At 38.5% G+C, this 16,239-nt stretch overlaps 1 protein-coding gene across 12 annotated transcripts in view; it reads right to left on the bottom strand.

The window, feature by feature from the left end:
• LOC139468118 (paired box protein Pax-2a-like) overlaps positions 1–16,239 on the bottom strand; it is an 86,261-nt gene that overhangs the window by 46,053 nt on the left and 23,969 nt on the right. Inside the window, exon 1 of one of the 12 annotated variants that reach the window (XM_071249874.1) lies at positions 5,092–5,518. The exons of 7 other annotated variants lie outside the window; for them this stretch is intronic. In XM_071249874.1, coding sequence (XP_071105975.1) covers positions 5,092–5,383 — 292 coding nt within the window. In that variant the 5' untranslated portion in view covers positions 5,384–5,518. Of the gene's footprint in view, positions 1–5,091; positions 5,519–16,239 lie in introns of those variants that run through there. 4 more of the 12 variants (XM_071249863.1, XM_071249860.1, XM_071249861.1 and 1 more) reach the window with 4 other exon arrangements.

Below are 16,239 nucleotides of genomic sequence, written 5' to 3'. Positions count from 1 at the left end.
TAATGCATGCACGCACGTGCATTACATGCTATATACGATAATCAGGTACTTTGATACGCGAAGCTTCGTGAGAAATGTATATGAGATTGGCAAGGTGGTTGTGAAGGACCCAGGACGCATACATTAGGAATGTGTATTTAACTAGGAAATTGACAAGTGTACATGTCAATAGCCAACATTTACATATGACGTACATATTAATTCATGAGAAGCTAGCCCAATGAAATGTATCATCACTGCATTTACAAGTATCCATAGCTTGCATAATTTCATTCACGTTATCGAAGACGTTACACAGTACCACTTGAATTCCTTAATTATATTACAATTAAAAAATGTTTATAATTTGTGCGTATGATTTGGTTAACGAATATCATAGCGAATGACAAAAATGTTTTGGAAATGAATTCGTTTGTGAGTTGTTCTCTTAACTTGATAAGAAGACGACAAGATCTAAATTTCCCCAATGATATCCAGCAAATTTAATCATTTAGGCTAATGTGTTGCTATCAGCTTATCGACAGCATGCTATCTGTTGAAACGAATATCTCACAAACGTCTTGTCGTTTCTGATTGAAACACCATCCTTCCAGGATCAGCTGAGATCTAGAAGGTGACACGTCACCTTTGGCTGATCCGTCATTTATATCGAACATAATAAAAAAGGCAGACAAATTACACAGCAGTAAAAAATGAATAACTTAATTCTATCAAGGAAATAATATTTTATTTATGGCGACGTAATTACCTTTCGTATCATGGATAGAGATTGCTCCGTAAGTTGAAATCGATTGTAGTTTATTATCGTTGTTTATAGTTGTTAAATGCTCGGACTCGAAATGTGAGTTATCTTTCTACCTGCATATACTGTGCGGAGATGCCAATATTTTATTCTTATATATCTGACATGAGTAGTTTATAATTATAATTATCTTTAACGAAATTTGCATGAATGTTGAACTATTATATTGTTGAATTTAACCGGACCCGATGACCATTTGCATATTGTTAGAACTCGTTACAAAATATACATCCTTCATATCAGACGTTATCACATAACTGAAGGATACTGATTTATTCTGAAAATCAAAATGGGATGTGGAAATGAAAAAACGCCACCTGAATCTAATATAAGAGAAGAAAAATCATGTAATAACATTTGATGAACCCATTTGAATATTACTAAAGTGTCATGATGATAAGATAAAGGTCGCAACATCATACGTGGTAAAACAAAAACATAATAATACCTCTTTTCATATAAGCAGGTGTCAAAATAAAGATGTCATCCCTCAAATTGAAGGACAAAATAATCTGCTCTAATAGTCATATTATTTTAAAGGGATCATACGTCATTTTAAAAATTCATAGCTATACAATAATATAGATATGTATTTCCAAAGGTAGGCTATTTGCCCCGCCGAGGTGCATATCCAATAATGTCCTTAAATGAAACCAAGCAGTTTTATACAACGACTTAAATTTCTTCGGACACGCAATTTACAAGAGGAAGTGATCGCACAGCTGTTGGGCATTAGTTTGGGAAGTAAAAACATTTCAATTCATTTTTATGAAATTTACGATAATTTGTATATTTCATGCCCGGCCTGTTCACTGATGAAATGAATTAATCTTGTCGGTGCTCCAACATGGGGTGTCAGTTTCACGTGGTGTCGATTTCACCCACGCGAAAAGTGTGGGCTGCGGCGCATCTTGTTTATGCTTTGATATACGTGACAACGAGACAGACAAACCACACCAACAACAGCTCCATATAGCGAGTAAACGATAAACGTGCAGCTGTAAGAAACACTTTCGAAAGACATGAAATATGATCGGAAATAGTATTATTTTATTTACGATAATTATTAATATTAAGCCCCTCCCCTCAAAAGTCGTATACAGACAGTGAGCAGTAAAAAGTGTTTTTAATCGAACAGGAAACTGATTGTAACATGCCACAACACATATTACTGAAGATGAAAAAAAACCGAACTGCAAATTGCATACATATGTATAAATATAGAAACCGGTAAAATTTAATGTTCTGTGTTTAACAATCAACATTAATCATTAGATGATGATAAACCCAGTTCAAAACAATTTACTCCTTGCAATTACAAACGGAAGTAAGCTTTGCCCGAACACGAACGGAAACCACAGAAAAGACTCAAGGAAAATTTTGTTTCTTTTCAAATTTAATGTTTTCGGGATTGGTGATCCTGAACCGATTCTTGATAAACGCGACTGATAGTGCCCCGTTTAACAGGGTCTTTTCACTACGAGGGTGGGAGATGGGTCAAAGCGCATGAATACCAAGTTCAAATACAAGGAGTTCGGGTACTCAAGGAGGCGTGGCCTTGCGTGCCCAAGTAGCCACGCCCCCTTTGTAGGAGAAATAGATACTAAGCCATGCTTTTACTCAGTTTTTGGGAGGTCTACTACAAATCAGCAACTTGTCATTCACTCATTTCGGTTATTTCAATACATCTTGACGGAATGTCAGCAAGATGTTGATTACCATATAATATTCTGAGAATATGTACATGTGTGATAAAAACTGATATAATGTAGTAAAAGTAAATTTGTGTATTGGAAAGCATATTGAATAATTGCATTGAGATAAGAATCAGATTGATGCAATGGTTTCACTACAGGGAAAACCATGATGATAGCTAGTTTAAGATAGAAGTTGAAGTGATGTTACGGCTATCCAGTGATCAAGTAATATTTAGTTCCATGCCATATTATTGTGTGTATAACATGTATCAATAAATCCTCACGGGGATGTAAACATATGATCACCACCTACATACAACCCCAATGTAATGTACCAAGTATTTTATAAGGTTCTGAATCCAGAGAATCTAGAGGATTAGAGAGGATTCCCTCAAATAAAGTCCCACAATTGAGAAATATTGTCCCCGGAGACAAGGCCGATTTTCTCATTCAATTTTCCGTTAGGATTCGCTCGGCGGCCAACACATCCATCAACCCCCTCTCCCCCTCCCTCCCGGCTCTAAGACGCACACCCAGGGGAATTGCCACTTGGAACCTTATAGTAACTGTATAAAAGGGTCGCGTCTTTTATTAGACTCTGATGATTACAATAAATTCGTGCAAGGATCGGAAACAATTTCAGCAAAGTTTGGCAAAACAAGAAAAAAACTCGTTCAACATTAAGTGTGACACTTCTCGCAACACGAAAACACAAATGACTCTGGTAGGATCATTTATTATGCTTTCGGTTTTGATGTGCGATTACAGAGGAACTATGATTGCTTCCTGGCAATCCGAGCTTTTGCTGAATAATAAGGGAAATTTGATCAAGCGGTCTTGAAACGAATTGAAACGGAGAATGAAACTGGCCAAAAATTGCAAGATAATTAAAACATTTTTCATGATCACTTCAATAATAACGAGTTATTGAAAACAGTTCTTATTTTGCCATACCTGATGTTAAGACATTATCTAAAATCTGTTTTGATATATATCACCTTAATATGTATATCATATTAAATATAAATGTTCTTATTCGACCGAGAGAGGAACTGTATTACGATTTTAACTCCTAACGTGTTTTGGTATTTCAGCACGGCCCTGTATGTATTATATATATGTTCCGTGTATATTCCCTATATGTGGAATAGTACTGACTATGTCACAACCGGCAATGACGGCGTCACGAACGAACAAAAGCAAACTGATAGCACAAGGAGAGGAGCACCTTGTCTTAACTGTCTATTGACGCTAGGGTCAGAGCTGGGCATCGGGATTATGCTGAAATCTACATAAGAAAAACAACAAGACATGTACAGCTGACAGTCACGTCAATCTTGTGGCAGTTGAACTCTACAGGCAGCAAGTGAAATGCGCACCGTCCCCCAACAGCATATTCCGTCCGTGCAAGGCTGGCGTGCAACATGGGGTTGAATTCTTTTGGTAATATTTCCAATTACAGTCTTTTTGCTACTTGTTCTTAGTGTTTCAGTTTAAAGTTAACCATTACAGCTCATTCTATGAAGACGTTTTCTTTAGACGATATATATATATATATATATATATATATATATATATATATATATATATATATATATATATATATATATAAAATTATACAACGTTGTAGTACAGAATATATCATACGTAATAAATGTATTTCACACTCCGTTTGAAGGAGCTTCATGGCCTCATCATGTTATAGGTATTATTGTGTAATTATGATAATTTTAATCGCCTGTTACATTTCCACCGTACAAACTTTAATCATAAAAATTTATAGAACTACGTGTAACATTTCCCCGACGTATCATGAAAGTTTTATGGAAAGAGAATATCAGTAATAAAACCATAATAAACAGAGTTTTATGATCTGTAACTTGAAAAATCAATTGCAAAATGTTAAACCTTTGAAATTGAACCCATTCCTGCCGAACCCGTCAGCTGTCGAAAATGTATATTTCAGTATAAGTGCGCCATAAAGACATTTCTCACGCTTCGACAATTGTCTAATTATTTTTCCGTGGTTTTCTTTTAAGAGGAGATCGATCCAGTGTTGCTAGCGATATATACAAAGGTAGTATGGATTTGTTTGTAAGCATGTCCTCACTGTAGGAGAAGGGAAAATATCCACAATTTCTTGACATGGATGAATACGTTGCCAAAACACATCTGACAATTAATGCATGTGCTGATATCGACATGCCATTGACACGAAACATCCGGTCAACAGCAAGGGCACCCCTTGGTAGATTCACATTTACTAAAGTCACACAATTGCAATGTATCGACGAGTGATGGTTAATTTGACGACCTAAATAAGAGGGAAATTGCTATATAATGTTCTCTTATCAATGCAGTGCTTGCCTCGATGCCTCATCAGAGACTAGTGTCTTCCATGTTGTTGATATAAACAACCCCTCATCGATGTAGTTTCTCTGCATGAGGTCGGGGTTAGACACTTCCGAGTGCACATTATTTACATCTCGATGATTTCACACAAAGACAGTATTTGCGACTAAACATACTATCTTGGTTAATAACACGATGAGAAAATAAAGTCAATTTAAGTTTTAAGAAATCTCCTATTACCTTTAATCCGTCCTGTCCTGCGCTGGAAAAACCCTGCACAAGAGCTGGGAGATTGGGGCTGAAAGTGGTAGGGGGGGAAGTTGGACGGGAAGTACCCCCCTCCGTCTGACGACTGTCCCACATTAGGATAGGCACACGACGAGGAGAAGTCATACTTGCAATGTGTGTTAAGTTGCGGGTATGTAGGCCGATAGGTATAGGTCACTCCATCCCCAAAATACAGCATGTCCATGATGACTGACCACTTAGCAGTGTCCGCAGTATAGAGAGTCCGGTATAGGCAGGTTAACATGCACGTGAGGCAGAAGTATTATAATCCAGCGCGTGCGCTGTCAGTCACGAGTATGAAATGTACATCCAGTCAGCTGTTGTAGATAATGCTACAGACAGAGCGCAGCACCCAATTCCTCTCCGCCCTCTCGCACTCTCTACCGCTAGACTCACCGAGGGATGAAGTTGCAATCGCGAGCCAGTTTGCTGGGGGGAAGCACGGCATGAATTTTCATACAACCGAGACGCTCCATGACAAATTACTCTGTGTCTTAACTTCCCTTAGAAGTGCTTGTGTCTTCATCATAGATACACGAGGCGAAAATCAGAATGCAAATGTTGATAGTGATACGCTCCTTCACTGAGAGTGATTGATACCTCGCCACACTTGTGACGGGCGTTCGCGAGGCTTGTTCTCCCTGCAATTACAACTAATTCTTCACCGTAGAGGCACCGCGCAACGACTTAGCCAGGCCCACCACCACTGTTCTCGAGTGCAAGCACACCTCGTGGCAACATGTAACAAAATTTGTCTCCTATTTCTGGGAATTATTTTTTTAAACTCCGACCGACGCACTTCGAGCAAGCGGTTGAATGCCACGACACATAGGCGAGAAAGGCTAGATGTCTTTATGCATGAGGTCGCTCCAATCAGTATTAAACCGATATAACCGAATCAATTGACAATACACAGAAATATCTCACGTGGTAGGAAAGTAATCTCCATCACATACCACACAGGACATTTCTTATGATCATCTACTTAGTTCTGTCATAGTTTTGCATGCCTACGGTCTTTAAAAGATGCGATAATCTACACATTGGATTGTGAAGATTCTCAGGAATTGATACTGATATTCACACTGCAATCCATTATCAATTGACAGTCTGTAAACCGGTATGGAGTTATCTGCCAACTGTTAAATAATGTAGAGGGTGTCGGAGAGCAGTTTATGTTCCACGCGACAAAACTTAACACAGGCCATATACCATAACAGCCTCACGGATCCTACCAAGCCTACATGTACAATGCTATCTACACAATATTAATGTTTCATTTAACATTCTTTATGGCTAGTATTTACTCGTTTTATCAAGATCAAAGCATAATATTATTAGTGGTTTTAACGGACAAGTTATTGGGTTTCAATGTACATGTAGTTCACGGCAACACTACGCCGGCGCTTGTTTCTCCATCGGTCATCTCGCCGTGTTGTCCTGATTCTAATTCAAACAGATTTTCACTATCATCACTGCTACGATAAAAGCTATGAAGGCCGCGTGAATGCGACATTTCTGGCAGCAAATTGATTGTTTCTGAATCTTTTCCATCTCCCTGAAAACCAAGCAAAACCCAGGGGTGGCTTCAACACGCCCCGGCCCCAAACAATTGATTTGTGTAAGCGCTAATGTGCGTTTTGATGCGATACCACTAGGCAGTAATAGACCCTTAACTACCGATTAAAACCGTGAGATTCTTCCTCCCAATCTGACACTAATATTCATATTTCCCCGACAAAATGGTGGACTTTTACTCGTCTCCAACTATAATCAACACCGACATTAAAAGCAATCGGAATGTCTCTATGTCCGCAATGGAAAATCCTGGGAGTTTCCCCTGGGACTACGGGTGCCCCACTACCGTGCTCCCACGGCAGTAAAGGTTATCGTTTCAACTGCGATTAATCCCTGCTATCGAATTTCATGCGCATTAAAAAATGAAAGCATTTAATATTTTCATCTCGACGAGAGGTTATCTCTCCGCGACGGAGGGACTTCTAGTTTTACATCTTCCATTCCACTTCATTAACCACGATAAAGGATGAGCCTTTTACTTTTCTTTTAAGAAAAGCTGATTGTTTCATAGATTCTTTGAGCTGAGAAATTGGTATTATTCAGAGAATGACACGTTGAAACTCCAGGAAGAGGTTATTATGATGTAAAAATCTTGCAAGATTACTTACATACGATGAACATAGAGATATTAGTTAGATAAAAACAAAGTTTACATAATTCGTTCCTACTTAAGTGAGGCCATATACATAGAAAAATATGTATATATAGGAAAAAAAATAAAAATTCAATTTGGTTTGGAGAAAAAATGTTTACCGATATACGCACGGCACAGACATAAAATATTACAATGTAATTATCCAAGGTTACATTACTTTTTCATAATTGCCATGAAGTCATATCTTCAAACATCAACAACGCTATCAGGTAAAAGAAAATTGCTTTCAGTCTGTTTCTTTCACATTCCGCATTGTAGATTTTCATCATCTATATCATAGCATTTGCTACTCAGAGAAAAGCGTTATGAGGTGTCACGTGATTACCCCCACAAAATAAATTCAGCGTTTGGAGTAAAAGTGTGACGGGATAATTTTTCCCTGACGATCGAGGCTTGCGACATGGGGAGTTCGCTGAGGAGCAAATTTATCGCAATGCTCGAAAAGTTTTCATTTGACGAAATAATTAGCATGGAGAAAGCATTAATAAACTTGTATTCGCTTTAATTAGGTTTAGCGTAGCGTGAGCGAGGTTTCGGCGCAACTGCAAAACGGAGTTCTTCAATAAAGGGCCCTGTTCATTTGGCGGGCCAGATAAGTCTATGCATCGCGCCACTGGGCTGAAAAATTGCATTATTCTCCCCATCAACATTTTCGGCTCGCGGTCTTTCTTGTAGTGGGCATGGAGGGACACGTCGGAGTTTGGATACGGTGTAGAAAACTCGAGGACAAATAAGAAGGAAATTAACAGACAGTTGAAATGCCAACCTAATCAGAACAACTCCCCGGCGACAATGCCCCAGTGCGGTCCGGGCCGAGATCCGAGCTCGGACGTGACCCCGGAGACAACCGAATGAGCCATGCTTGGTGGCGCTCCAGATTAAATCCCATTCCCCGTTTTTATCACCTCTTTTCTCTCGTTCCTGCGTCCAATTTCTCCCTAGATTTGTAGATGTGGCGGGTTAAATGTTCACCTTAGTTAAATCAATCTTGACAGTTGTTTTACTCTAGCATTCAAACGATGGTGATGAAATCTTGCGGCGCATATCCGGATTAAACTCGGCCACACGGAACACTTAACCGCCCTTGTATTGAATTGAATGTGGGGTATATTTTACACTGTTCCCACCTATACAGGCCAACTGACGTTTTTAACTCTCATTCACAGCGTCGTGGGTGTGTAAATAAGCCATTTTATTCCAAACATAAACACTTCACACAACAGAAATACTGATGATTGTATTTCCCAAATCTTATATTCCAATATACATATTATGCACAATATTTTGCCTACTTCTGTTATAAAGTCAAATCTAATTTGTACCCTTGAGAAGCGGTCACGTGGCCGTTATCCACATTCGATACCATTGTCAATATAATAAAATGTGTATTGATTGAAAAATATAAACTTTCATTTATGGGAAAATCGACAAAGAATGTAACTTAATATGGAAAGTATTTGACATGACAGAAGAGTTTAATGTAGGTTGCAATTTCCTTTCACAGTTCTCTGCTTAAAACATAAGTAAATATTTGTTTTAATACTGACCAATATACCGTTTTAGCAAAAAAAAATTATTTTAACGATGGAACAGAAAATATCATGCATTCTTGTCTCGAACAATCGTAGTGTTATTCTTCTCAGACTGCATTCTCATGAACCCTGGGTATCTTTCAAATTAAAATGACATTTTCCAAAACACACTTTCCCATTTTGTTTCTAACGTAGGACCCACCAGTATGGCTTTTTGTTGAGTATAACTATCAATAAACGTGTCAATATAAAACTTCAACACGGGACGCGCACTTCAATTGGAAGTTTGACAATACCCTGGCAGAATGTGAATGCGACATAACGTATTACTCCCCACTGGACCAACTTCTTCATTTTCCTCATTTTCATTGATTATGCAAACCTGCTTGAGTGTGAACATGTATTATCTACAACAATCAACACACAATGAAAAGGCGAACAGAACACAAGGTGAGGAGCATGGAGGGAGGCGGGTTGCTTCCAACTATGATATTTGTCCAAATCCAGGTGTATTGTTCTTGATAAATACAACTAATATGACAAACACCAAAGGCTAATTAATATTGCAACACCCCATTATAGTTTTCTTAATTACAACAGTGTAGTTACCGTGGAGGTACCGTGAGAACGCCTACATTCGCATAGATAGTTCTTGTAATTAAGTTTCCTCCTTGAAAGAGGATTTCCCATGCTAGATAGTTTTATTATTTTCAGTAAAGTTGTAAAATAGTTGATTTTCCCATGAGCTTGAGGTTGTTTTACGTTCAATTGTTATTGGTGTAATTATTTAATAAAACGTATTTACGTCTGAAGCATGATAAATTATTAAGCGGTTAGTGACAATAGAGGTTATGTATTTGTTGGAGGGGAAAACATACATCTCTAACACCAAACCCTTCCCCCAACCCCCTCCCCCATCCCCTCAAAAACCCATGCCTGATTGTGCTGTCATGTACCATAATGGAAAACGTGGCCAACGAAACATGTTCGTTTAGCTTAATCGATGTTTATGATTTTTTTGTTTTTTCATCGTTCATATTTCAGAATGTTTATTCAACCTCTAATACGTATTCATGTATTTTGTCAAAAATCGCTTTAGAGATAGTCTACGCTATGAAGAAAAACCATCGGTTCCAGTCAGTGAGAAATGAACATTTTGTCGCGGTTCGTTTCTTTCTCTTCAGTTATTTTGTAAAATAAGTCCCATCGAGTACGAACTTTTCAAAAGGCGCGTGATAATGTTGTGGTATGTATTTCAACTCTTTGTATATTTCAATCAGCTGGGTTTTGTTATATATGCTTATTCGCTTTTAATGAGATTCAATGAGTGATTAAAAAAACCTCTCCCAGCACTTCAACATGGCGTACTTTCAATGTCACTCGCTTCGCTGCCAAAATAAGCAGAGGCACGGAACTATGAGCATTGTATTGTTATCCAAATACATTGCTTTGTGGTTCGAAACCAATATTCACAACATGAATAGATATGGTAATATTTTCGTTTAGAAACGTAAATAGGATGTTTAATTAATACCAGGCCGTGGGCCACATATCATCACAAGGATTCTGTTTATGTAAATAATCAAATATTTTAAACGCAGAAAGCCGACGGAAATCCCATCCGAAAGCGTCTATAGGTCAAATCATCATCTCTATGTCCCATCATGTTTTGACAATATTTTAATTAAATCTACACGTCTACCGAAATAAGTGCCTTGCGAGAAGATTTATACTCGATATGCAACGGGAGTTTTAGCGACATACCAGTCTAATATCCCCGCAAATGCGTGTGTGTTTGGTTATATTGAAATAGGATGCGACAGAGCTCTTGTAAAATACACACGTGAAACGTACACAGAACGTCACGGGATCACAGAGCGACATATACACCTAGTTGACGACAATTTGATGAGGTTTCAAAGCGATATGACTAGGTGCTAAGAAAATTACGAGCGGCTTGCAATTATATTCGCTTTTCATCGCTGGGGTTCCTGAGGGAAATTGCCACTCTGAAAATGAGAGGTGATCGTACAAAAAGGCACACACGCATAAATACCGAGAGATATAAATAAACAGCGCACGTGCTAGTTATCTATATACCGACAGATGAGACCATAAATTGACGAATATGCCTATCTATAAAATATCCGGGAGAATTCTAACCGGTATTCCATATGGCCTTGCCATAACCCGACTTGTGATGGGGACAATCTCGCCTTGGGCTGTTATCGTATATCTAACCCCAGCAACATCGAGAATTAAATAAAAAACACAGATCTCGTATCTGCTGGATCTCCTTATGTGGGGATAACAGCTGAATACAGAGTTTTTCTGTTCTTTCCACAGCAGTGACGGACAGGCTGTTTGTAATAGATTTCGTAAAAGTGACAAGATTGTCCCTTTCTTGATTTTAATCACAAGTATACGGTTAGATATACTGTTGTTGTTTTTTGCTCGAACTTGTGTATAGGCAATTTCGGTTCATCCAGACACGTGTGCAAAATGTGAACATTGTGTTCATACGCATATGACAGTTGTAGTTGCTTTTTTATAACCTGCCAAAACATGACTTTTTAATGAAACATTTCTGTCGGAATTAATCTTTCAAAGAACAAATAGGAACATTCATGTTTACTGATGTCGCCTCTCAAAAAATATCCATTGATTAATGTCATGTAAATCTCCCTAGATCAAGAAGATATCAACTTAAATTTCTCGTGAAAATTGCAGGTGCAATTATTTTTTTCATCAGACTACAAATGTTTAAAAAAATGCATTGAATATTTCTATGTTGATATTAAGACCTGTTAAAACACATAAAAAGAAAGCGGCCAAGACAGATATGGTCCATTCAGCCTAGAACGAGAACGAATTGTCAACTGTCTTATAGCACTTCAGCTGGTCTTGTTAGTAGCAAGAGAGGTTTAGCGTGAGCGCTCTCTCTCTATCCCACACTAATACAAGGCAGCTGATGCTCATTTCATGTGTAAATGGGCGTGGCCGAAAATAAGCACCGCCTTATGGAGGCTGGCTTATAAAACAGTGCGCCCCGCCTCCTAACCTAGAGCTGTAAGCCCCGCCCCCTAAATTCTCACGCAACGCTTTGGAGGAAGCAAGTCGCTGCTTTGAAGAGCACGATCGGTCGCGGGCGCTTAGTTGTGCGTGGTGGTCAGTGTTGAACTGTCCACAAAACGGTCAGATATTGACACTTAGGAATGATGAATTACGGTAACGTACGCAGAGAAAGTGATTAATGTCTTATATATATATATATATATTTACCCACACAGAGATGCATTGCAGATGCAGGCATTCAGCCTCCGTCGGTAATTTTATTTGTTATTTTTACTCTGAAACAATTCTAATGAGCTGGAAGTTGCGATTAGTGTTTCTGGTTCTTATCAGAGATTCACATTTTCTGGAAATAAAAGCTTTAAACCATTAAAGACACTTAAAGAAACAGAAGCCGAGCTGTGCGGCAAGATAACACAGAGGAAGTTTCAACGTGCAATTGTCATATTTAAATTGAGATGTGAAGATATCAACATTTTGCAAGACGATACGCAAGCCGTATTCCAAGACAGATACAATTAGATATTCACTCGAGCTATCAGACCGATGGCCGAGAGCACTATACTACCACCGACGTTCCCACAGTCTCGACACGAGCGTTACATTTAGACAATATTCCTCTACGTAATGGCAAAATATTAGATGAGTGTTATGAAAATTTAAAAATATTATAAACTGTTATCTCTAAGAACGTCGATTGCCAATGACATCCCATTCACTCCCAAGCCGACATAGGGCCTTCCATGCAGATAAGCACCCCTCCTCCACGCAATGTGGCCGCTATATATGTACTTATCGGGTAGTTAAATTTGAATTATATATCACGTTCAAAATCCTACACAGATAAGGAGCTTATCCTCGGAGATTTTCTATGGAAATTATTAATCTCATAGACGTTTCTTTAAAAATTAAACTCTGAAGTCAGTTTTCGATCATAATGATTTTGTTCTAAGATATTACACATTGGAATGAAATTATCTGATATTTATCACGAATATATCATTTCTTGAGGAAAGTTAATACAAAGCCAGAATAAAGAGCTGTGGTTAACAGTATGACAAAATATTTGTAAAATAAATAAAGAGTACACAATATTCCAGCAATATTTGAATTACACATCAATAGTTGGTTTATATGACAAAACATCTAAAAAAATAATATTAAGAATGTATCAATGTTGTTAATTCTTTTGTATGACAGAAGGACATCCATCAGTGCTATATCTGTAACGAAAGTATCTCACACAGAACACAGGTGAACATGACACATGGACCTCACCAAAGGCATATCCCAAACGTAAGCATGTCCATCTGTATATGCGCAATAAAACAGAAACAAACAGCTTTCAATACACATATAAGTGAGCCATTAATAACATCTCTTGAAATATACACGCAACAAAATCAGTAAATATACAACTCTGTAAAAATGCATCGACGCAAGACCGTGTAAACATCTCCCTGTCCATTTCTGTCAGTATATTTACGCTTGTGGTTATACATGTCACAGGAGATGTCAGCGTGCAAATAGGATATATTGGAACATTTACATGAGTACTTCATTTGGTGTTGTTCTGAGTAATAAATGGACAAACCCTGTCACGTATGAGAGTGTTAAGAAAATCAATTCTACTTGGGAACTAATGCATGATTGGCCGACCAACGCCCGATGATGACACAGGACCTTGATTGACCAACAACTGATTGGCCGACCAACGCCCGATGAAGACACAGGACCTTGATTGACCAACAACTGATTGGCAGATGACCAAGGACTGACTATTATGTATATAATTTGAGTCTTTTCCGACAATGTATATAATAATATATACAATTTTTTTAAATATTTCAGTTATATTTTTCAGGTTACAGTTGCAAGAAATGTCAACAACAATATTGTACGCAATTATTCAAATATAATTCAAAATGAATGATAAGATAATAATCGTAACATTTGTACAATTTCTAGATCCATTATCCAGATTAGCGACATTTGCAATTACCCAGGCTGGGACAGTTATAACGTGCCATTGTTTTTAACAATGAGTTTTTAACTCGTCTGTCTATTTGTTATTTAATTTGAGATCATCACATAATTTCCAAGTCATAAATTTAAATGTTCAAAATTACCGAACAGATACACAGGAAGCAGAAGAGTCCAGATGTATGGAAAGCTATTCGGGACAAAAGGGGTGAGTTGAAATGCGTTGGTTGCTAGCCATGCGTGATTCCGTCACCACGAGAGCTTTGTTACATTTCCACAACGACATTGAAGGCTTAAGTACATTGCTTAAGACGTTGTCTTATAAACTATTAAAGCCATATCTGACCACAATCGATAATTACAATACAAACATTAGCTTGGCGCCAGCAGTCCAAGGGAGACAACTAGTATTGACTTAACTTGTCCCGTAACATACTGACCAATGAGCGCAAATGTTGGATCCAGCCTTAAAGCAAACACTATAGTATTCTCATAGCTTATACAACACTGCAGTTAAAACAACATCCATTAAAAACATTCGAAACATAACTGAAAAGTGTTTAACTTCAAACAAGTTCCCCGGGATCATTTTTTCCAGGGCGTAACATTTTGACCGGATGATACAGGCACATGTGTACCTGAATATGTTTGTAATAAAGGTAACACTCATAAAACACTGAGGTCACCCTGATTTGCATTTTGTAGATAGAAATATAGATTCCCTGATTGGCAAATAAGAAGGATGAAATAAGATTTGTCAGGTGAGACAGACAGACACAGACAGACACAGACAGACACAGACACAGACAGACAGACAGACAGACAGACATACATACATACAGACAGACACAGACAGACACAGACACAGACACAGACACAGACACAGACAGACAGACAGACAGACAGACAGACAGACAGACAGACAGACAGACAGACAGACATACAGACCCAGACACACACCGTGGCCGGGCGCTAGATGCCAGGTGTTAGAGTTGGCAAGACATGCGGTTTATACACATACGCTCACACGTGTACCCACAAAAAACAGGTGTACATGGCAAGAGGAATCTCTTGTAAATAACTGATTCAGACTGGTACTGAGTTGTCTCAAGAGAATTAACAGAAATGAAATAAATGTGAAAATTAGCCAAAAAGGGACCTGCTAACTTTATCAAATATAGTCAGAGAATCTCGATTTTCGCCACAAAAGAATAGAAACTTCCAAACGAGGCTCTGCGGGTCATCACGTAAATTATGGGCATTTAGTGTCATAACGTCATCTTCTGTCTACACACTACTCGGCAGCCTGGAGTCGGGCACGACTTGGTCGGAAGCTTTAATAGTCTCGACTCTATCAGCCCTAATTAGACAGCGGGACAAGAGAATATGGGCATACAGTTCTTCATTGTCCGGCAATCATAGCACAGATCTTGGTCTCTTTAGATCACGTGAGCGAGTATTGTTTGTCACGTGACACTTCATTGTAATGCCTTCACGAACACTATGGTGCCGTGATGGAAACAAGAAGCGGCCATGGTGGCAAAACGATGCACGTGCAAATACTGGTTGGTGTGAAGAAGAAGCCAGCGTGTTGTGACGTTCTTTGAAAGGACACATTACGCTGGTGTAAGGCAGTGGAGGTTGATTGAGTCCATCTGAGTAGTAGAAACAATAGCTGAACATTCGGCGCGGAGACAAACACGAGAAAATGCCACATAACTGTTTGGCTGGAGGTTACAGCGTCAGAAGCTTAAAAGGGGCGATAGCTTGTCTTGTAAATTTTTGCGTTTTCTATCCAACGAATGGCGTTACGAAACAGATGGAAGGGATGTTAACACTCTCGACGTTAATGTGAGGATATATCATCCCCTGCGTGTGAGACTCAACATCAACGCTGCAGTTCAGAAATACACTTCTTGCCAAAAAAACATCCAAACGGTTACGGATGAAATGGACATATGTTTTGAACAGTACTGTATTGAATGTGTCGTCTATATTTTGCGTGTATTTCGAATCCATCATAGTTTGACATTTACACGGTCGTTTCTAACCCGCCGAGTTACGACTTTCTATATGTGTATACAGCAACAAGCCATTTTAACTTCACACAAAATTCATTCACTGACCAATAAAACACCCCCAAAGAGAGTGACGTCATCGAGTTTACCCGGATGTTATTCTTGGAGTAAGAGCGACACCACGGTGGCGACGGTGACAGTCTAAACACGATGTGCTGTTGTGCTGGGTTTAGATCAACATTATACAGTCGGACTATTATTT

This window comes from Haliotis cracherodii, unplaced genomic scaffold (assembly GCF_022045235.1).
Source record: "Haliotis cracherodii isolate W230 unplaced genomic scaffold, xgHalCrac1.p SCAF_2, whole genome shotgun sequence".
NCBI classification, from domain to species: Eukaryota; Metazoa; Mollusca; class Gastropoda; order Lepetellida; family Haliotidae; genus Haliotis; species Haliotis cracherodii.
The sequence above is the reverse complement of the archived record's forward strand: the minus strand, read 5'-3'. Positions and strand labels throughout refer to the sequence as shown.